At 60.2% G+C, this 23,164-nt stretch overlaps 1 protein-coding gene across 2 annotated transcripts in view; it reads left to right on the forward strand.

Moving 5' to 3' along the window:
- STUM (stum, mechanosensory transduction mediator homolog) overlaps window positions 1–23,164 on the forward strand; it is a 62,165-nt gene that overhangs the window by 27,133 nt on the left and 11,868 nt on the right. For both annotated transcript variants that reach the window (XM_023247311.2, XM_045048611.1), the window contains exon 2: window positions 21,334–21,513. In XM_023247311.2, the coding sequence (XP_023103079.2) occupies window positions 21,334–21,513 (180 nt within the window). The remainder of the gene's footprint in view (window positions 1–21,333; window positions 21,514–23,164) is intronic.

A 23,164-nucleotide genomic window follows, 5' to 3' on the forward strand; every position in this document is an offset into this window, starting at 1 on the left:
CGATGCCATTCTGAGGGAGGAGGGGGACTCCTTGTGGAGGAATCTCAGCGTCCCCAGGGCTGCGGCCGGGCCCCAGAAGGGGGTGCGAGTGAGCGAGCCAGAGGAGTGGAACGGGGCACGGGCCAGGGCTCAGGGGCCCAGGGCAGAGGGTCTCACAACCCCCCAGGGAAAGTCGTGTCCAGCACTCACGGGGGACGAGCAGAGAGAGCAGGTGTGGACCACTGCCCCTGTCCCCATCCTCAGTTACTAGACTGGGTGACCCCGGTATCATGGTGAAGGGCAGGGGTCCGGGTCCCACGCCTGGAGGCCCCGCTGGCCGTGTGTCCGGCTCCGTGGCGGGAGCCCTGCGTGTATTCACTCCCTCGTTCGTCACGCCGGCCCCGTTGCCGCGGACTGAACTGTGTCTCCATCAGGGTCGCCTGTTGACGCCTTAGCCTTCCATGTGTCTGTGTCTGGAGACGAGGCTTTTAGGAAGTAGGGTTACGGGAGGTCAGAAGTACGGGGCTCTGCTGCGATGGGGTCGGCGCCCCGGGCAGAAGAGACCCCAGACGGCTCGCTCGCTCCCTCGCTCTGCCAGATGGGAGCCCACGGAGAAGGCGTCTACCAGCCCAGATGAGAGCTCCCCCCAGACACCGCATCAGCTGGCACCTCGATCGCGGGCTTTCAGCTTCCAGAACCGTGAGATATGAATGGCTGTTGTTTAACGGGCCCGTCTGGTGCCCCGTGAAGCAGGTGCCGGTGACGTCGGCCCCGTCGTGCGGAAGGAGGACCGGAGACGCCGAGCCCCCGATCGACCCGCTCCGGGTCAGAGGGGGGCAGAGCCAGGTCGACACGGATGCCCTGCTCCCTTGCAAGCGGCATCCGGCTCTCGGGCTTTGAGGCCCGAACGAGGCAGAGCACGTGACCAGGCCCAGCACCGAGCCAGCCCGCGGTGGCGGTGAGCACGGTCGCTCTGCTCTCCTGGGCACCTGAGGACGTGGGCATGAAGCAAGGGGGCCGCGGTGGGAACCACCCCCAGCGGGGGGCTGAGGGCTCCTGGAAAGACAGGCAGTGGGGGGGGGGCGGCCGGTTGGTGACGTTGAGAGGCAGGCAGGACGCCGGCGAGCGGGTCCCCAAGCCCGGCGGGTGGGCCCGGCTGGGGTCCGGGGGTGGGGAGCTCAGGGGAAGCGTCCAGGGGACGGCAGGGACGGTGGGGGGCGGTGAATGGGCCAGCCTCCGCCTACACCGTGGCCGCCCGGGAAAACGTGGGGGTGCCCCCGGGAGGCCGGCAGGGGACAGGACGTCCCGGGGCCATCTCCGAGAGGAAGAAACGGCAGCCGTGTTTCAGCCCCGCTTTCGGCGGCCTGGAGCCCGCGGTGGCTGGTTTCCACTCCCAGAACATCAAAGGCAGCCACGCTCTGCACACAAATTCAACCTGTCACGCTGCAGAGTCTTCTTGCCCTAATAGGAAATGTCTGCTGGTGAGCGGCTCCCCAGGGCCTGCCTTGGCGCCCGGCCCGGGGCCGAGTCCTGCCCGCCCGGCTCCAGAATGTACTGCCCGGGGCTGCAGGGCCCCAGATTCGTCTGCCTGCACCTGACGAGCTCTGCCTCGAGAAGCCCGTCCGTCGGCTGCCGCCGCGGCCCCGTGAGTCCCTGCTGAGCTCAGTAATCGGACGGTGGCCAGGAGGAGCTGGCGTTTCCCAGCGGCTCCCTGGCAGGTGGATGGATGGCTCGTCCCTCCGCCGGGGCTCAGAAGGACCTCATTAAAGCGGGTGACGCACCGTCTCCTGGAGCTGCTGGCCGGCGTGGCTGCAGAAGCCACGTTAGAGGGACGGTGCCGCGAGTGCGCGTTCTGGGCTTCCCAGCTGGGGTGCCCCTCGACGGCCGGGCGCCCCGATTTGGCGTGCACACCCCGCGGCCCCTACGCATTGGGCCTCTCTGATCAGGTTGGCGTTCGGGGAAGAAGAAGGGATTCCGGATCCCGTCGTGGGGAGATCCCGCGTGAGCAAGGCTCTCCAGGGCTGCTGAGGGCAGCGCGTGCGTCCCGGGGCCAGAGCGGGGTTGTCACGAGCTGGCGAGTCCGCGGATGTCCCCGAAGGGCGCTTTCGTACCATGGTCAAATCTATGTGACGTGAAACTTACCGTTCTCGACATTCTTCAGCGTGCGGCTCAGCGGGGTTAAGCACATGCACAGCGTTGTGCGACCACCGCCATCCATTCCAGAACTTTCTCTCCCATGCAGGGGCTCTAGAACGGTTAAGCAGCAGCTGTCCGTTCCCTCCTCCCTGTCCCGTGGCAACCACATTCCCCTTTCTGTGTCTGTGATTCTGACTCCTCTGGGCTCTTCCTCAAGTGCAGTCACACGGCGGTGAATTTTTTGGTGACTTGGTCGTCAGAATTTCTTTCCTTGTTAAGGCTGAAGAGTATTGCGTCGCATCCCTTCATCTGTTGATGGCCGTTTGGGCGTCTTTAAAATGAAGTGGCCGGGGGCACCTGGGGGGGCTCCGTCGGCTGAGCATCCGACTCTTGGTTTCAGCTCAGGTCACGATCTCACGGTTCGTGGGTTCGAGGCCCGCATCGGGTTCTGCGCTGACAGCTCGGAGCCTGCTTGGGATTCTCTCTCTCTCTCTCTCTCTCTCTCTCTCTCTCTCTGCCCCTCCCCCCCTTGCGCATGCTCTCTGTCTCTCTCAAAATATTTAAAAAAGGATCTGGAAGTATTAAAAAAAACAAAACGCAACAGCTGTTTCAGGGCCTCCAGATACCCAGCTGGGACATCTCAGTGCAGTGGCTCTAGGGTTGACTCGGAACATCTGGTTGCCTGGGAGGGGGTGCCCAGAGGAGAGAGAGGGGAGCCCCACCCTGGTAAGCGGCCTGGGCGGCGGGAGCCAGATTGAAGGTCGACATCTTCCCCAACCCAGACGGCTCGTCCACCGTACCCCTCTCGTGGGTGACCGATGTGGACGTGGGACAGGTGACCTGGTTGTCATTCATCAGGGAAGTGTCTGTTCCCTGCCTTCCTGACATCGTCACGTCTGGATCGAGGCTCCCGGAACGGCTGCAGCCATCTGGGGACCAGCCCGAAGGTGAGGCCGCCTGTAAGGAGAGGCACAGAGCACAGAGACACGGAAACAGCCCGGGCCCTCGGTGACAGTGGCACTGCTCAGCGAGCCCACTTCCGAGCTGCCGGTCATAATGCCGCGTGCCAGGTAAGCTCGTGTGGCTTGCTTTGCGTCCCGTCCAGCCCAGAGCATCCGAAGAGATCTCATCCCTGAGTAGCTAGATCCCTTGGCTGGATCCTTCCGTGGGTTATCTTTGGAAAGAGTGCGTAAGAACAGGGGCGACTCACCAGCCGCGATGTTGACCTACACCCGCCAGTAAGTGTAAATATAGACAAAATGGAACAAATGACCCTTTTTTTTTGGTTGGTTCATCAGCCAGTCGCTACGTGTACACTCCCATATCGCCAGGACCTCGGTGGGCGTAGCTGGCATCCCACCCGGGTTTACGGCGTGAACGCCAGATGCCTCTCTCTCCCTGCACCTTCTCGAGCCCCGTGGAGGTGGCCTGGGGCACGTCAGCAGGTGACGTGCTGAGTCTGGCAGCACAGGGGAGGCCTGACTCCGTGCTGACCCCCCTCCAGACCTTCTGGGCGCCCATCCCCACCGCTGATGGCGCCAGGAAAGGCACGAAAGAGAACAGAAACTGCCTTTGAACACCGTTACCTTTGAAGGGGTGACTCAGACATGAAATCCGCTCCCGTTTATGAGATGCACGTTTATGGAGATGCTCTTGTCCTGAGTGTTCTTGGCCCCGGCCGGGGCCGCCATTGGCTCAGAGCAAGCAGAGAGAGCACCCTCCGGGGATCCGCTGTCAGGATCAGCAGCGCCGTCTTTTGAGAATTCTAGATTGTTCCAGAATGCATCCAAGGAGGGGGAAACTCATTTCTGGAAACGGCCGGAGATGTTTGCGGCCGAGCGAGGTGACCGTGGTGGCGATCGAGCCGCGTCATCTGACTTCTGTGGATGGAGAGCCGCGACCCAGACCCGCGTCTGAATCCCGACGTGGGTCCCGGGGCCGCTGTGCGGGGTTCGGGTTCTGATCGAGCAAGTGTGAACAGGAAGCGGGTCAGAGAGGGAATCTGCCTAGGGTGGGACCCCCTGTCGATGTGAGGGGCAGGTCACAGAGTTGTTTCTGACATCTCCCTGGGGGCGGGGTTGTGGCTTGGTCCCCAGACCCTTTGGGGACCTTCCCCCTGATTTGTGTGTGGGTCTGTTTGTGACGCTCTGGGACATAAAGTCCTTATGCTGTTCATAGTCCCTTCTCTGCAGGGCTTTTGGGTCTCGTCAGGCTTCTGTCCCTCTCCTGCCCCCTCCCCAGACCCTGCCAGGCCTGTGGGAGGGAGAGGAACCTACTTAATGACCTGCACGGCCACGTTCACGGTCAGAAGGCAGAGTGATGCCCAGCCCAGCATCCCCCTCACTGAATTTTGCTGGTGCCAGGAGTAATGACATCCATGATAACCGTCCCAGGAGGCGGTGCTCAGGAGGGCAGGTGATGGTGGGGGCGCCTGAGTGGCTCAGTCCGTTGAGCGTCAGTCTTGATTTCGGCTCAGGTCACCGTCTCACGGTTCATGACAGGTCGAGCCCCAGCCGGGCTCCGTGCTGACAGCGTGGAACCAGCTTGGGATTCTCTGTCTCCCTCTCTCTCTGCCGCTCCCCTGCTCATGCTCTCTCTCTCAAAATGAATAAATAAACTTAAAAAAAAAAATCTAGCTAAGAAATACAGGAGGGGGAGTGATGGCCGAGGTCCTGGGTGGCAGGGGCCCGAGGCTGTCTGGAGGCCAGGATCACGGCTCCACGTCCCTTTACCGCGCGGCCTTTCCTAAGCAGCCCTGAGGTTGGAGGGTGTGCAGGGAGTCTGCTTGTCTCGGTGGGACCCAGCCCATCCCTCGCCTGCAGGGACCAGGAGGGGCCGATCAGTCTCCTTGGCTTCTCAGCTGGGATGGTCCACGAGGGCACTGGTGCCCTGTGCTGTCCAACCCCCTACCCGTCCTCTTCCGCTCAGGGCAACGCGGAGAGGTGGACATGATTGCTGCCATTCTCGGGGGAACAAACCGAGGCACGGGAAGGTTAAGTGACCCATCCAGAGTCACACAGGACGCTGATGAGTGGCAGGGTTGGGGCTCAACCCCGAGCAGCCTGTGTTCAGAGTCGGTATCCTTTTCTTTAATTTTTTTTTTTTTAATGTTTATTTATTTTTGAGAGAGAAAGAGAGAGAGAGAGACAGAGCACAAGCAGGGGAGGGAGGCAGAGAGAGAGGGAGACACCGAATCTGAAGCAAGTTCCAGGCTCTGATCTGTCAGCACAGAGCCCGACATGGGGCTCAAACCCAAGAGCTGTGAGATCGTGAGCTGAGCCGGAGTCAGACGCTTAACCGACTGAGCCACCCAGGCGCCCCTCTTTTTTTTTTTTTAATGTTTATATTTACCTTGAGAGACAGAGAGCGAGCAGGGGAGGGCAGAGAAAGAGAGAGAATCCCAAGCTGGCTCTGTGCTGTCAGCACAGAGCCTGACGCGGGGCTCGAACCCACGAACCGTGAGATCATGACCTGAGCTGAAACCAAGAGTCGGACGCTCAGCCGACGGAGCCCCCCCCAGGGCACCCCCGCCCTCGGCTGCACGGCCTCAAGGGGCTCATGGCTTGTGCAGAGGACGAGGCATAAGCTCTTGGGGCCCCCTCCCACCTGGCACTTGTCCTCACATGGGTGACACGCAGCGATTCGAGTCGATTCAGATTCCTCGGGGACTTGTAGCTGGTGCTCGTGGGCCCGCCGCCCTGCCACCCCTCTGGCGAGCCCCTTTCTGAGCCGGCCTGGCCTGGTCCCTCGGCCTACCCCCTGCAGCCTCGTTGGCCCCAGCGCCTCCAGCCTCTCCTTGGAAGCTACCGTCCCGGGGGTCCTGCCCACAGCTCCGCGGTGGCGAGGCCGGCACTGGGATGGTCGCGTGGCCCCGCGCCGGTGGAGGTCGAGTCCGGGCCGCCCGGATTCACGGAGGGAAGGCCTCCGTCATCAGGACAGCCGGTTGTAATTCTCCGTCCTTTCCTGACAGAAGTTTCCGGGCGGGAAGAGGGGTTCTCAAATCCGTTCTGTTCTTTGCCCCTTTAGGAAACGAGCAAGGGGGCCTTGGGGGTCCGTGGGAAGCTGGACCGCGTTTGTTGGGCTCTTGTTTTCCGGAAAGGCGTCCTCCAGCCCCAGGGTAAGGGGTCCCGGCAGAAGCCCCAGTGCCCAGCCTCTCCTTCCCCTTCGCTGGCGGCCACAGGTTTGTGCAGACGGGCGTGTGCTGGTGTCTCAGTCAGCTTTGCTGTGTAACAACCACCCCCCTCCCAAGCTTCATGGCCTAAAACAACAGCCGTTTATTTAGTCCGCATGCTGCGGGTTGCGATTTGGGCTCAGCCAGGATGGCCGCCTCCTCCTCCAGCAAGGCTGCCCGGACTTGTCGCGTGGTGGCCGGACAGAGGGCGAGAGCAGGTGGAGGCCCGCGTGGCCCCGGTGGCCTCGGCTCGGAGCGTGCCGCTTCCGCCACGTTACGTCTGCCCGCGAAAGTCACGGTCAGCCCGGATTCTAAGAGCGGGGAAGCAGACCCTCTCCTGTAACGAGAGGCCGTGCGGAGTCGCGTGTCGAAGGGCATGGGCGCAGGGAGAGTTCTCCAGAACTGGGGCCACTTGTGCAGTCGGCTCCGCCGGCTGAGGTGCCTTTTGTCCTGGGTCTTGTCTGTTCAAAGGGGGAGTAAAGACGAGGTTGCTGCGGCCACCGGGCAGGGCCACGCAGTGACACGGTGACGTCTCCTGAGTGCTCCGTACCCTGCAGATTCGTAGTCCTAATCCCGGGGCCGCTGGTCCCCATGGCGTTGGCGGCTGACAGGTGCACAGGTCAGCCCAGAAGACAGCGTAAAGCCGGTCTCTGTTTTCCCGCCTCGGTGGCTTATTAGTCTGTCCCTGTGCACCTAGAAGGGTCCTCGGGGAGCCCCTCCCCTGCCTCCCCACAGCCTCTAGGTCTGCTGCGGTCCTGCTCTGCGCCCCCCAGCCAGCCGCCGTCCCTCGAGGGGACGAGGTTCTGTGTCCAGGAGGCACGGAAGTCGGAGTGGCCCAGCCCCTCTTGTCCAGGCCGCTGGTTCCCGTTGCGTGGGCTGGAGCCCATCTAGATGACATGCGGTGGCTCCTCGGGGTTTCTAGGGACTGGAGTCCTTCCCTGGCTTCTAAACAGGAGCCCTCAGCGTCCTCCCCGCCCCCCCCCCCCCCGGCAGGTGAGCTCAGACCGTCGGTTTAGCCGAGAGCCTCGCTTTGTCTGGTTAACTGGGAAGGACGCCCTTGGATGGGGGCCACGTCCCAGAGCCCTTCCTGGAAGTTCGGGGGCTTTTGTCACGGCAGCAGGACAGTCATACGGCATCCTTTGTTTTCTGTGTCGGGTGCCTGTGGGCTTCTGTCCCCCGGCTTGCTTGGCCGCCGTGTGGGCCTCTCTGTGGCCACTGCGATGCACTCGACAGGTGCCGGGCACTTCCGTTGAAGTGGGAAGAGAATCTCGTTTTGAAAGAAAGGCAGCGTCACACCCTGCGGTCCTTGTCCGCAAGCGTGAACACACTGTTGGATGGTCCCCTGAACAGCACGCACACCGTGGTCGTAACCGTCCTGAAAAGACTCGCGTGTCGGGCCGCGTAGCCTTCCTGATTGCCACTTTTCCGGTTGCCTCAGGCCGTGGCACGTGGATGGGCACCGGGCCTCGGGCTTCGAGAGGCTGGGACATCCCGAACCTAGCAATTAGAATACGTTTCTTTCGACGGTAGGGTGACAGGTACCACCACTGGCCGCAAAACGCTGTAAGAACGGGCTTCACCGGGATCGTCAAGTTCCATGTCGAATTCCCAGCGAATAACCTTACTCCTCAAGGTTCTGCTTTGGCATTGGCCCCTGGGAAAGACTTTTCGGGTCACCTGACCCCCCCCTGCCCCGCAGTCTGGGTGGCATCCCCCCGTCATGCTCCCACGTACCCCTTACCGAGTGCACCCTGTGTTCTCTGGTCCGCATGTCCGTGAGATGTGTCGTTACCGTGATTGCACAGGGGGAAACTGAGGCCTGGAGAAGTTACATCACTTGTCCAGACCTCGCGTCTTGTGGCTGGTCCCGCTGGGGTTCGGGCCCTTGGCCTTCTGGCGCCCGGCCACCTCTGTACCCACGGCATCATCCTGCTGCCGCCCCCGTCACAGCACTGACCGCGTGGCCCTGCGTTCCGTGGCTTATGCGTCCCGTCACTACTCTGAGGGTCTCGAGGGCCGGGACGCTTCCTCTCTGTGGGGCACACGTGGCTTCAGCTCAGGTCGTGGCTCCCGGCAAGGGTTTCATAAGTGCTACCTGGATACAAGGGGGAACAGAATGGACGAAACGAATCGTATCGATTTTAACCAAGAGGCGGCTTCGTGCCCAGAAGTGCAGGCCTCCAGGCCCGGGCCGTGTGGTTGCGAATGTTCTCCTGCCCGCGATGCACGTGGGAGGCCCAGCAGGCCTGCGCTGCCGGGGGCTCAGGGGCAGGATGCGGGGTGTTCCATCCTCCCGATGCCAGGGGGTGTGGCACAACTTGGGGCGCCCGGGGACCGCTCGCCCCTGGGCCCCGGCGGTGGTCCGCCAGGCTGTGAAGGTCCCCGGTGCGTGGCACGCCGGGCCCCACTCACGCTTGGCGCTGGAGGCCCAGGGCATCTTGCCTCCACGGCTTGAGAGGACCGGGGCCCGTGACCCCGTTTCACAAGCCGGAGGCCGAGCACACAGTAGGTGCGTCGTACCTGGCAGGTGTTCCCCGGGGGCTCGAGTGGTTGAATGAGGCTCGGCCACGAGCCCGCAAGTCTCAGCGGCGCCCCTGTGGATAAAAGAGCCACTGAGGCCAGTGGCCCCAGAAGAGGGTTTCAGTTTTCACTGCGTTCATCTCACAGAGGCTCCCGGCGGCTGTGACCTTGGCCCCGAGCCCCTCTCTGTTTCCAATCGCCGCGTCTGCCCATCCGTGGAAACTTCATCTTGTCAGGCTGCGGATCCTGAGCAGACGGAAGTGTGCCGTCCCCTCCAACACGTGTCCTCTGCTGCCCTTGCACCTGACCGGCCAGCTGTAACACCCGGCCGGCTGGAGGGCGGGGAGGACAAAGCCCAGCCCCCAGGGCCTCAGCGCCCTTGCAGCCCCTTCCTGTCCCCGCCCTCCCCCTCCCAGCTCACTCTCTGGCATTTAAGCCCAGACTCTGTCGTGACGGGGCTCAGAGCTGGGGAACCCAGAATTCCATGTGGTTGAATTTCTGCTCAGGCTCAACATCCTGGGGAGATCCCGGGGTCCCCTCCCGGTCCCTCCCCCCTCCCCTCCCCCCCGCCAGATAGACCTAAAATGTGCAGTTCTGTTCGCCGTCCGTCCAGGGCAGGGAGCGTGTCGTGGATCTGGGGGGGCTCGCGGAGGAGGTTTGCGGACAAGCCCGGGGAGGCCGATTCAGCACCAGGGCCACTAAAATCAATTAGCGGCTCCGGTCGACCTCGCCTCCAGCGGGGTGATCAGCCTGTCACGGTGGAGGCGCAAAGAAGGACAGAGGGAGCTGATGTCATTTTCTCTGTCCTCGAGAAGGACGCCAGACTTATTTGTGGCAGCCCGGGGCGGGGGGGGGGGGGCTCCCTGTCCTCCTTGTTGGGAGGGAGCGGTAGCCGCTAAGGGCCGTTATCCCCAGGGTCTCACCTGTAAGCCCCCTCCTGTGTCCCTCCTGTCCCCGACCCGCCCCGCCCGCAGGTCCCCCAGCCGCCCTCTGTTGTGCGTGCGTCCCAGGGGAGAACAGGAGCGTGTACCCCGAGCTGGCGCTTTCTGACTCGGGGTCAGCGGGGAGGGCGCCGGGCGCGGGCAGCAGCTGAGGCCGAGGACACCCCGTCCCTGTGGAGGGACACAGGCACCCCGGCCGCCCTTCATTCCTTTTCTCCTTTGAAACCTGTGCTCGGAAAGATTTAAGTCACGATGAATTCACTTCCCCGTCTCTGAGTGGTCGAGGGGGACAGAAGGGTCGCAGGCGACAGCCTGATCACCGCACTGACGTGTTTCCAGCGTGCGACGGGCCGGGCCCCCCCATTAAGGAGCTCGTGTGCTGTCGGGGTGTGGAAAACCGTCCACAGATCCCTTCACCGCGGGTCCGACATTTACGGGTGGGAGCCGCCGGCGGGTGGGTTTTCCGGAACGTGGAGCGTGGTCGGGAGCTGGAGCACTGTGTTTGCCCTGCTCTCCTGTCTCAAGCTTTCAGAGTCTCCCTCTTTGCAAGTTCCCGTTGGGCAGTGCGTGAGGCAGAGGCCAGTGCTGGGTCGACGGGACCCACGAGGACACAGCGTCCCCACCGACCTCCGCAGCCTCGAACCCCGGGAGGCCGTCCTCCGGCTCCTGGGGGCTGCCTTCACCCTGCGCGACACACACGGTCCCACTGGATGCGGTCCAGACACCCCTTCCTCTCCCGCTTCCCCTGCCGTGACCTTGCACTCTGCTCTGGGGTCGCCAGATGGAAGGGTGCGAACGCAGGTGGCCCAGGTCCCCCGCTTCTGTCCCCTCCTAAAACCAGAAGCGAGGTGTGCGCGTGAGGGAGGGACGCGCCGAGCCCTGTGGAGGCCCGGCCCCCTGGCTCCCCGAGGCCGCGGGCACCTAGTTCAAGCCTCCCTGACCTTCCTTGCCAGGACTTTTGGCCCGAATCGTTTGTGAACCTGCAGGCCTTCCCTCCCGCTTCTGGGTGAGCTAAGTGACGTTAATGAGAAGCCGACAGCCAGACGAGCCGTCTTGGCCTCTCTGGGGCTGGGGCCCTGGACCGTGTTTTTGCACCCTCTCTGTGGCTTCTGAGGCCCCCCGCCCCCGAGGCCTGAGAGTCGCAGCTTCTTAGGGCCGACTGTGACCTTCCATTCATCTGGTTCCGGCCGGACCAGACCGCAGTGAGGAGGGACCTCTGTCCTCGGGTGCGGTCACCCTCCCATTTACATTCCCCCGTGCTCCCCGGAGCTCAGGTGCAAGGTTGTGCCCCTGACAGGGCTGTGCACAGGCAACCGTCCCCGGGGGGTGACGGAGAGCGTCCGGGAGCGAGCCACAGCCGCTGACAACAGCACGGCTCGATGACCGCAGAGCCCGCGTCCGGGATCAGACTTGCCTGACCGGCCGGCCCAGGGCTGGGGGTCACCTTTGTCAGGAGCAGTTACTTCGGAAGACAGCCCTGGCCTTCTCCTCCGAGTTCCAAGAGGCCCTGGGACCCCGCTCCAAACCCAGCACCCTCCGCAGCTCCCCGGTGAACCTGCAGGGCTGCAGGAAGAGGTCATTGGCCCCCGTTCTCTGTCCCCGCGCCCTGTCCCCAGGGAGCAGAGCCGCCCCTCGTGGGGAGGACGTGCCAGTCACTTCTGGGCAGGAGCGGGGCCGGCCCCAGGCCCCTGTCCCCCGGCTGTGCCGCAGAGGGTGACCTCCTCGCCCCGGCTCCGCGTCGTGGGGGGCTGATCAGAGTCTTGTGCTAGTTTCCCACCAGGGTGTGTGACGTTTTCATTCCGTATCTCTGAGGCCGCTCTCTCCTCCCCTCGGGGGAGAGTTCTTTTTTCTTTTTTTTAATTTATTTATTTTGAGAGAGAGAGAGAGAGAGAGAGAGAGAAAGAGAGGGCGCGGGGCAGGGGAGGAGAGAGAGGGAGACAGAGAATCCCAAGCAGGCTCTGCTCCATCAGCACGGAGCCCGACACCGGGCTCGATCCCACGAACCGTGAGATCGCGACCTGAGCCGAAAACCAGGAGTCGGACGCTCAACCGACTGAGCCCCCCCGGGGGGCCCCCTCAGAGAAGGGCTCTTACACCTGATTGTATGTTAGCGCCCGACGGGGCGTGTTTGTTTTCATTTTTTAAGCAAGTAATTCCTGGCTGGATCCCTGTGCCGTCGGTGGTCGGGAGGCGGGGCCCTTGACCTGCCTTTTCGCGAAGGTCGGTTAGAGGATTCTGATGGGCAGATTGGTTTGGAAACTGCTATAGACCCCTTCCCCGCGCTCCCCTCCTCATCTTATCGGGTGCCCTCACCCCTCCTTCCACCCCCCCCCCACTCCCCACCACCCACGACTCCCGCCCCACCAAGCAGCGTCCTCTCAGCAGGTAAACAAGCTTACGTTTCTTGAATGTGCTTGTTGAAAGCGTGGTCCTCGCCCTTGTCCCGCAATCCCGCACCTCGTTCTCTCCCAGACCTCTGACCCCCTGCTTCCGCTTTGTCACCCTGTCAGACCTCCCCCTGCAGAGGCCACTCGTAGCCGGATGCGCCCCTGCTCCCACCCGGTCCCTGGGCCCGCAGCCCAGCATCCCGAGTCCCTGTTTACGCTCTCCCGACCACAGGTCCCCGGGTCACCTTGTAGAGCGGAAAACTGAACCCAAACCCGGCTGGGCCTTCTTCCCCTCCTTCTGTGCAGCCGCTCACTGGGTCCCGGGGACACCACCTCCTTGGGTCTTCCTGCCTGGTCCCCGCGGCCACCCTGGCTTCCCGCCTCTGACCCGTCACCGGGATCTTGGCACCCTCTCTCCTCGCAGCCTCCTGCCTCACCCCTTCCACCCCGTTCTCCCCCCTCGGGGTCACAGCGTGTGCTCTGTAATTAAAACCCGACCGTATAATCAGTCCCCTGTCGGCTCCCTTCCCAGCGGCTGCCAGAGGCTGGAGAGGGAAGCCAGGCCTCAGGACCTCTCCAGTCTGACCACTGCCCCCTGGGCCCCACTCTATTATTTTTAAATTAAATTATTATTATTTTTTTTTAGAGAGAGAGAGAGTGCAAGAGTGGGGAGGGGAAGAGGGAGAGAGAGAGAAAGAATCCCAAGCAGGTTCTGCGCTCAGCGCAGAGCCCGACTCGGGGCTCGATCCCACGACCCCGGGATTATGGCCTGAGCCCGGATCAAGAGTCAGACGCTCAACCGACTGAGCCACCCAGGCGCCCCTATTTTTTTTTCTACTGAAGCGTGAGCCGGCCTTGTCTCCCTCGCTCCCCTGTGTGCACCCTGTGTCGCCGCTCCTTTTGAGACGCCGTGTGCCCGCGAGGGTGTGAGCTCCCGGGACGGCGGTGGGCCAAGCCCCCTCCCTCCCGGGCTCCACATTCCCTGGACCCGGTACTGGCCCACGGCTGGCGCTCAAGTGGAATAAATTTAGAACTAACACGTCACCGTGGGGTACCGCTCTTTATTTAGCGGGTGAGACTCATTGAAAACAATTAACACCTCTTCGTACGAAAATGTGCTAAAGCCGTTTTTCAAACTCACTGCTGAAAAGACTAAAACGATGTTTTCATACTGTGAAGCTAGGCCCTTAACCCTAACCTTCCTGTGGCGCCTGTAAGCTTATAATGGCACAAGGGACCTATGACCATCATTTCCTAATTAGCGAAGTTATCGGTCCCGGTTAATGATGGATTCTTCATTTATCCACACGGACGCAGCTGCTGGTGACATACGTAACGTGTCCTACGAGTCAGCGCGTGCGCGAGGCGCTTGTGTTTTTGCGCCCAAGAGTTATCACGAGCACGTCAACGCGGGTCAGAGGGCAGTGGCCGGGAGCCCCTCCCACACCTCGCGCCCGGTAGGTCGCCTCCTCCTTCAGACAAAACGTGGCCAGCCCGTCTCCTCCTGGCAGACGAGCCGGTGTCTTGGCCAGCGTTGCCGTTTCGCACCGCCCCGCGTGCCCACGGAGCGGCCGGTTCCGTGGCGGGCGGGTGGGGGTACGTAGAGGCCCAGAGGCCTCTGATGGGCTTGGTGATTCCGGCCGGGTTCCCTCTTTGGGCAGCTGATGGACGGGTGCCTTTCGAACTCTAACAACCTCTGAGCTCAGGGACAGTCGCCTGATGCTCAAGACGTCCGTGTATATAGCAGGCTGAGCCGTATGAAATCGCTGTTCCCCGGCTATTCTTGACCCATGAACGTGGTAATCTCACGTGGTCTGGCCCAAGGAAAACAGGCCGGGAGCCTGAGGCTTGGCCGCAGCTATAGAACAGCTATAGAACATGAATTCAGCCAGATCCCACCGAGTCCGGGCACTGGGGCCACAGGTCACAGAGACCCTCTGCTTCAGGGTCTCCCGTGAAGGACTCTGGCCCCGGGCAGGGTGGTGGGGGGAGAGCTTCAAGGATATTTTGCAAATCACGAAGGATGAGGGTTCTTTACTTGTTTTTTTTTTTTTTTTATTGCGTTAAAATTCGCACAGCAAGAAATTTACCGCCCCAGCCGTTTTTAAGCACACAGTCCAGTGGGATTAGGAGCGTTCATAATTGTTCCCTAGCCACCACCGCCACCCGTCCCCAGAACTTTTGTTGTTCTGCAAAACTGAAACTCTGTCCTCATTAAACACTAAGCCCCCTTCTCCTCTCCCCCAGGCCCTAGCCATCACCATCCTATTTTCTGTCTCTAGGAGTTTGAGCGTTCTGGTCACGTATATGGGGTCACACAGTCCTTGTCCTTCTGTGACTGGCTTATTTCACTCCGCATGACCTCCTCCAGGTTCATCCATGTCGTAGCAGGGGTCAGATTCCATTCCTTTTTAAGGATGAATGACATTCCAGGGTATTACGCACCACAGTTTGTTTATCTGTTCATCTACCTGTAGACACTTGGGGCGGTCACATGTTTAAAAAAAATTTTTTTTTAATGTGTATTTTTGAGAGAGAGACAGAGACAGAGCATGAGCAGGGGAGGGGCAGAGAGAGAGGGAGACACAGAATCCGAAGCAGGGTCCAGGCTCCGAGCTGTCAGCACAGAGCCTGAGGCGGGGCTGGAACCCACGGACTGTGAGATCCGTGTGAGACTGTGTGACCAGAGCCAAAGTCCGACGCTTAACTGACGGAGCCACCCAGGAGCCCCAAAAATGTTTATTTATTTTGAGACAGAGAGAGAGCAAGTGGGGGAGGGGCAGGGAGAGAGGGAGACACAGAATCGGAAGCAGGCTCCAGGCTCCGAGCCGTCAGCACAGAGCCCGACGCGGGGCTCGAACTCCCGGACCGCGAGATCGTGACCTGAGCTGAAGTCGGACGCTTAACCGACTGCGCCACCCAGGCGCCCCTAGGGGTCTGAGGCTCTAGCCATTGTGCACAATGCTGCCGTGACCATGGGTGTGCAAATATCTATTTGTGACTCTGCGTTCAGTTCTTTTGGGTGTATACCCAGAAGTGAAGTGGCTGGCTTATGTGGTAATTCTATTTTTAATTTTTTGAGGAAGCCTCCGTATGTTTCCCACAGCAGCCGACCTAATTTACCTTATTATTATTTTTTTTTTACCGTAAGGATGTAACACAAAGAGCTCAGGCTTCTAAACTAGACAGCTCCGGGCTTAAATCTTGGCTCGGCTGTGTGGCCAAATCACCTAGGCTCTCGGAGACGTGGGGTTAGTAATAACTCCCTCCGACGGTTGTAAGGGTTAGAGGTGCGGTAGGCAGGGGGAGGGTAGCGCGGTCTAGCGCACCGTACATGTGGGGGGGTGGTGGCATCTGTGTCATTTTTCCCTGATTTTCCCCCCACGTGCCCGTGTTCAGCGTCTGCTCTCTTGCTGTTCCTGTAGCCTTCTCTTTTCCCTGCTGTCCACGCGGGTCCGTCTCATTTCCCACCACGCGCCACGTGCCGGGGGCGCACGCTTCCCAAGGGTCCCTAAGTCCCCCGTCTCATCCTGTGTCCACTGCCGAGCCCTGGGTCCGTGTCCCCATCGCTCCTCAGCCGCTGCCTTCCGGTCTCGGACACTCGCAACCCACAGCACCTGCTGACACATTAATTGTCCTGAATCACTGCTCCCGTTAGATCACTCTCCTGCTCCCAGTGCTGGCCGAGCTCTGTTTCCCTCCGCTCAGGGGCGTGCGCCCTCTCCAGGCATTCCAGGCCCTTGGCCAGTGCCCCGGCAGCACCCCCCACCCCATGTCACCTGCCCCCACAGGACCCCGCGCTGCTCCTGCCTGTGGGAGGAGGCTGGAGTTCAAGTGCCCTACCTCTGTAAACCGGGGCACACCCGGGGCGGGGGTAGGGGGTGGGGGGGAGGATGAGGGGCCTGCTCACCCATCTGGGGGCTCCCAAGGGCGGGGACTGAGTCAGGTTTCTGGATGAGCCGCTGTGAGACCTGAGTAGTGTATCCGGCCACATCCCGCAGAAGGGGGGGGGGGGTCCAGCAAGGCTCTGCGCCCCCAGCCGGGCTGTCCTTGGCTGAGAGAGGAGGGTCTCCCGGCTCTGGGCCGGTTCCTGGGTTGATCTTAAGTCCGCGGTTGTCACACTTCAGTGGGCATTTGCGCGGAGCGAGGAACTTGCTTAGAAATGCAGGTTCGCCTGCCTCCCTCCCCCAGATCTAAAATCAGATCCAAAGCCAGCGGGTGGGGGGGGGGGACCCAGGCATCTGCATTGTTTCCAGTTCTGCTGAGAAGTAACTGACGCCCGTCACCGGGTAAGCGTGAGGTGTGGGGCGTGATGGTTTGATTGACATCTGCCGTGAAGTGATCGCCTGGGTGGGGGGAGAGGGGTGTGGGGGGGGGTTCAGCTCACATCCAGCTTCTCCTGTAGAGACGATACAAGGAGAGAACAAACTCCTCTCCCCGTGCTGAGATCTCAGGACTTACTCTGAGCCTCCCTACGTACTCACAGCAGCGCCAGCTCCCGTCACCAGGCTGGACGGACGCCCCCCAGGGCTCACCTCGACCTGGGGTGTGCACCTTCTGACCCCTCCCTCCGGCTCCCCCGCCCCCACCCCTCCTCTGGTCTCTGTTTTCCACCATTTCGGCTTTCGTTTCGTTTTAGATCCCACATATAAATGAGATCACGCGGTATTTGTCTTTTTTCTGTCTCTGGCATATTTCACTTAGCGCAGTGCCTTCAAGGTCCACCCACGTTGGCACAAATGGGAGAATTTCTTCGCTTTTTAAGGCTGAATAATATTCCATTGTGTGTATACCTCGTCCTCTTCATTCATCCACCACGGACTCGTGGGTTGCCTCCGTATCTCGGCCACCTGCTTGGTAAATTCTGCAGTGAACGTGGGGGTGCAGGTATCTTTGGATCAAAATGGAAATGCTGGACCATACGGTCGTTCTATTTTTAACTCTTTGAAGAAGCTCCCTCCCGTTTCCCACAGTGGCTGCACCAGTTTGCCTTCCCACCAACAGGGCACGGGGTCCCTTTTTCTCCACGTCCTCGCCAACACACCTGTTGTTTCTTGTCTTTTTGATTCTAGCCGTTCTGACGGGCGTGAGGTGGAATCTGAGTGTGGTTTTGATTTGCATTTCCCTGATGATGGGCGGTGTTGAGCATCTTTTCACGTACCTGTTGGCCATCTGGTTGTCTTCTTGGGAGAAGTGTTTGTTCAGGTCCTTTGTCCATGTTTTAAAAAAAAATTTTAATGTTTATTTTTGAGAGAGTGAGCGAGAGAGAGAGAGAAAGAGAGAGAGAGATGCATGGAGTGTGAGTGGTAGAGGGGCAGAGAGAAAGGGAGACACAGAATCTGAGGCAGGTTCCAGACTCTGAGCTGTCAGTACAGAGCCCGACGTGAGGCTCTCATGAGGTCATGGCCTGAGCCGAAGTCAGACACTTAAGCAACGGAGCCACCCAGGTGTCCCTGCCTTTGCCCATTTTTTAATTGAGTTATTTGTTTTTCTGCTATTTTTTTAAAAAAAATTTAGGTTTATTTATTTATTTTGAGAGAGACCCCAAGACAGTTGGAGTGGGGGAAGGGCAGAGAGAGCGGAAGAGAGAAAGAATCCCACAGCAGGCTCCACATTGCCAGCGCAGAGCCCGATGCAGGGCTCGAACCCAAGAAACCGTGAGATCGCGACCTGAGCCAAAACCGAGAGTCGGACGCTTAACTGACTGAGCCAGCCAGGTGCCCTTGTTTTTCTGCTATTGAGTCGTAGGAGTTCTTTATGTATATTGGATACTGACCCCTTATCAGATGTATGGTGCGCAGATAGTTTCTCCCATTCCACAGGTGGTCTTTTTGCTTTGTCGATGATTTCCTTTGCTGTGCAGAAGCCTTTTGGTTGGATGTAGCCCCACGTGTTTATTTTTGCATTAGTTACTTGAGTTTTAAGGGTCCTCTCCAAGAAACCATCGCCAAGCCCCACGTCAGAGAGCTCTGTGTCTGTTTCCTTCCAGGAGTTTCTTGGTTTCAGGTCTTACGTTTAAGTTCTTGGTCCATTTCAAGTTACTCTTTGTGAGTGGTGTGAGGTAGGGGTCTAGTCTCGTTATTTTCTATGCGAATATCCACTTATCCCAGCGCCATTTATTGAAGAGACTGTCTTCTCTCTGTCAAGTATTCTTGGCTCCCTTGTCAAAGAGCAGTCGACTCTCTACGCCTGGGTTCCTTTCTGGGCTCTCAGTTCTGTCCCGTTGGTCTGTTTGTTTTTATGCCGGTACCATATCGGTTTGACGATCGTAGCTTTACAGTACGGCTTGCAATCAGGAAGTGTGACGCTTCCCACTTCGTTCTTCTTTCCCTGAGTTCCCGGGTCAGCTGAGGTCACCACTTTTGCTTTGCGGATGGGCAGAGCCACAGGCTGTGCCCTGTGTCCAGGTGCTGCCATAAGCGGGGCTGTTGGGTGGGCTGCACAGTGTCCCGTGTGCCTGGCATGCTGGAGGCGTGTTCCACAGTGAGCGGGGCTACAAACTAGTATCCTGGCCTGGTGTGGCGGGAGAAGCAGCTCTGAGGCTGGTAAAACTCATTCCTTGTTGTCTTAACTCGGCCAAGCCATGCCCCTAGTTCCCTGGGTGAGCAGGTGCACTGGTTTTCCCTCTGCTGGCTTTGCCTGCCCTTGTCCCGGCGGGAGCACCCACACAGAGCTTCCGGCCGGGCTCATCAGATAGGGCAGCAGGTGGGGCTAGGGAGGGCAGCTTAGGGCAACTCTCAATTTTCCAAACACACCTTCCATTGGGAGGGGCTGGGAGCTGGCCTTGGGGTTGGCTGTGGATTAATCCTCTTGCCTATGCGCAGCAGGGAAACCCTCCAGTTGGGACTGGCTTTGCCCCCCGGGGTGATTAGCCTGCCCGGCCTCTGGCCTGGAGGGTTTCGGGGTGTTCCAAGTGGCTGGGAAGTCCCCTGCACAGCATGTGGGGCTGGGACGCAGCTCCCGCCCTGGGCAAGCCGGGCTGTAAGGCCGGCAGAATCCTTTGTTTGGGGATCCAGAGCAGGCAGATCTGATTCTGCACCGACCCCTGGTGAGCGTGTGTCACCGGCTTTGGGGATTGCGACGTGGGCCCTGCGGGTGTGGCCCGCGTGCCCCGATCTGTGCTGGGTGCTTTGGATCGCCCCCCTCCCCCGTCAGAGCCGGAGATGTGCCTGCAGTCCTGTGGAAGGAGATCAGAAGGAGGGCGCCCAGAAGGGACTCGGGGGGTGGGGGGGACCTCTGGTGGTGGCGCGCTGGCCCGGGGAAGGGGCTGGGGGGGTCAGGGTGTAGCCGCTGCTCTTGTCCGTCCGGCGTGGCCTGTGTTGGTCTCTGCGGTGTGAGGGTGCTCTCGCCTCACCGCCCCCGTTCTTGGAGTCATCGGTGGTGTTTTGCTCATGAATACTTGTTGGCTCTCCTTTTGGGGAAGGGCAGTGACGTCAGCAAGGACCTCTGGCGCCGTCTTGGTGACGTCACTCCCTCCAGGCGTCTGCAGGTTTAGCACACAGAGCAGGTGCGATGCAGGTGGTCTGACGCGCACGGGACGCTGGGTGCATTTGGACCCTCGAATTCCACCTCCCGTATTCAGGCGCTGCACTGGGGGCTGGGGACAGTAAGGTGAATGGGATGCCACCTGGGGTCCCAGAGGGACTGTCAGCCCTTCAGGCGGCAGAAACACAGTCGGTGGCAGTTGTTAAGAGGAGGAGGGTGGGTAGGGGTCGGGATCAGGAATCAGCACGTGGACTCAGGGGTCAGCCTTGGATCTGAGGCACCAAGGGGTGGGCCCGTGGGAAAGGCCACCTCGGGAAGCCAGCGGGGGCCACCGGGATTGGGCAGGGACGGGCCAGAAGCCAGGGTGCAGAGAGGGAGGAAATGGGCCCCCGGGGTAGCTTCCCCGAGGCGTGGGAACCGTGAGGAGGAGGGGGGTGAGGGAGCTCACCGGTCTCCTGGCTCGTTTCCGGAATGGCCTGCTCTCTCGTCTGGACCTGCTATGGCACGTCACCCCCGCCTGCGAGGCAGCGGGAGTCGGCAGCCCCTTTAAAGACGCCCCCTAGGTTTTAGGGGGGCCTGGGCGGCTCAGTCAGTTGCACATCCAACTCTTGAATTTGGCTCAGGTCATGATCCCGGGGTCATGGGATCGAGCCCCACTTTGGGCTCCGTGTTGGGTGTGAACCTGGTGGCCCGGAGTGTGAGAGCCTGTGAAGGAGGGGATAGGTGTGTGGGCTGTGGACTGGTTGGTTCGCGGATGAAAGTCCATCACTGGCCCTGGGGGGGCAGTCTCTGGGGGGAGGGGCAGTCTCTCGGGGGGGGGGCAGCCTCTCAGGGCAGGGGGCAGGACACCAGGTGTCAAAGCTCGAGGGACTCCTGGCTGACACCTGCTTAGCGCGGAAGGCGGAATGATGCCCCCCCAGAGATGTGCACACCCTGACCCCCAGAGCCTTGGAAAATGTTCCCTTCCGCAGCGTAGGGGGCTCTGCAGACGTGACTACGGGAAGGACCTTGCGACGGGGGGGGGGGGGGGGGGGGGGGTCTCTCTGGCTGATCGGGTGGGCCCAGCGTCATCACAGGGGTCTTACAGGAGGGAGGCGGGAGGGTCAGAGTCAGGGAGAGACGTGAAGGTGTGGGGTGTGGGAGCAGGGGTCGCAGAGGAGGGATGTGGGTGCTGGCTGGGCTGGTGCGGGAGGGGCCGGGAGCCCATAAACGCGGCAGCCGAAGAGCCTCCGGAAGGACCCAGCCCTGAGGACGTTCTAGACTCGCGACCTCCCGAGCTGTAAGAGGGTGGTACCCGCTGCTCGAAGCCGCTGAGGTTGTGGTGGCTGCTGCAGACAGGGGACGGCCACTCGTCCTACTGTGGGCTGCCGCGAGGCCCAGGGCCCAGTAGGAAGGCAGCCTGGCTCCAGGCAAGTGACAGCTGCGTCGCGACATTTCCCGTAGGGACCTGGGAAGTCATACCCGGTAAGGGCCCTGGACACATGCACAACCTTGCTCTGAGTGCCCGTGGATGTTCGGTAAATCTCAGGCTCCCCGTCCCCTCCCCCACTCGCCGGCGTGGGGCTAAGAGGCGGGCCGGGCCGGAGTGGGAAGGTGCTGGATGCCGGCCCCTCCTCTCCGAGCTCCTGGGGGTTGGGCCCCTGGCCGGCCGTCAGCACGCAGGCCACCGTGTCCCCGGCACCCTCCGAAAGCTGTCCCCTCTGGCCTCTCACAGGGACGTTCGTCTCGGCCTTCGCCGTCCTCTGCGGAGCCCGCACCGACCTCCCGGACAGGCACGTGTGCTGCGTCTTCTGGCTGAACATCGCGGCGGCCCTCATCCAGACCCTCACGGCCATCGTCATGGTGGGCTGGATCATGAGCATCTTCTGGGGCATGGACATGGTCATCCTCGCCAGTGAGTAGCCCGCCAGCGCCCTGCTTTCTGGGGCGGGGGCCGGGATTCGGGGGGAGGGGGCAGGCGCCGAATGGTCTGGGCGGCTGTGATCCTGCGGGGTGTTGGCGCTTTGCAGGCAGGCCCGCCCCTCCCTGGAGCCCGGTGCTCAGGAGGGCTCACGGGTGTCCTCGTCACTGGAGTCTGCAGCCCCCTGGCACAGGGGACCCTCCCCACGCGCCCGGCCCAATGCCTGCAGGGAATCCCGAGTGCACACAGGCAGAGACCCGGGCCAGAGGGCGTGAGTGAGCAAGAAAGTCAGAGCTGCTCATCAGCTCAGACGCATCGGCCTCCTCTTTATCAAGGAAGCAGCCCCCGAGGACCCTGAGTGGCCGGGGCGTGGCCCGCGTGAGCTGAGGTCCCCGTGCCTGGCATCCCCTGTCTCCATCCTGCGGTTTTCCAGAAAGAAGGAAAGCCTACCTGGCATCTCTGCCCACGGGACGCCCTGTGACTGTGGCGTGTGTTTTTGTTTCGTTGGACAGCCAGGACGGCACGATTTGCCTCCCCCTTGGGATCCCAGCGTTGTTCGTTGTGCTGCGTGAACCCTTGCTGATCATTCGGCCCACACTTGGTGCAGACACAAAACTGCTCTGCGCGAGTGCTTAATGTTACAAGGTCAAGTTTACCAAAAATGACTTGATGAACCTTTAAAAAATAACCTGGCAATATGCCTGGAGATAAACCTAACCGAAGAGGTGAAAAATCGATACGCTGAAAACCATAGAAAGCTTATGAAAGAAATCGAAAACGACACACCCCCCCCCCAAATGGAAAAACGTTCCAAGCTCCTGGATTGGAAGAACAAATATTGTTAAAATGTCGATACTCCCCAGAGCAGTCTACATATTCAATGCGATCCCTATCAAAGTAACACCAGCATTCTTCACAGAGCTAGAACAAACAGTCCTAAAATGTGTATGGAACCAGAAAAGACCCCAAATAGAAAAAGCAACCTTGAGAAAGAAAACCGAAGCAGGAGGCATCACAATCCCGGACTTCAAGCTGTGTCACAAAGCTGTCATCATCAAGACACTGGCCCAAAAAGAGACACACAGATCAATGGAAGAGAATAGAGAACCCAGGAACGAACCCACAAACCTATGGCCAACTAATCTTGGACAAAGCAGGAAAGAATATGCCGTGGAAAAAAGACTCTTCAGCAAGTGGTGCTGGGAAAACTGGACAGCGACACAAAGAAAAATGAACCTGGGCCACTTTCTTACGTCATACACAACAATAAACTCAAAATGGATGAAAGACCTCAATGTAAGACAGGAAGCCATCAAAATCCTCGCGGAGAAAGCAGGCAAAAAAACCTCTTTGATCCTGGCCGCAGCAACCTCTTACTCAACACGTCTCCGGAGGCAAGGGAAACAAAAGCCAAAATGAACTACTGGGACCTCATCAAAATAAAAAGCTTCTGCACAGCGACGGAAACAATCAGCAAAACTAAAAGGCAGCCGACAGACTGGGAGAAGATATTTGCAAACGACATATCAGATAAAGGGTTAGTATCCAACATCTACAAAGAACTTATCAAACTCAACGGCCAAAAAACAAATAATCCAGTGAAGAAACGGGCAAAAGACATGAATAGACGCTTCTTCCAAGGAGA

This window comes from Felis catus, chromosome F1 (assembly GCF_018350175.1).
Source record: "Felis catus isolate Fca126 chromosome F1, F.catus_Fca126_mat1.0, whole genome shotgun sequence".
Classification (NCBI taxonomy): domain Eukaryota; kingdom Metazoa; phylum Chordata; class Mammalia; order Carnivora; family Felidae; genus Felis; species Felis catus.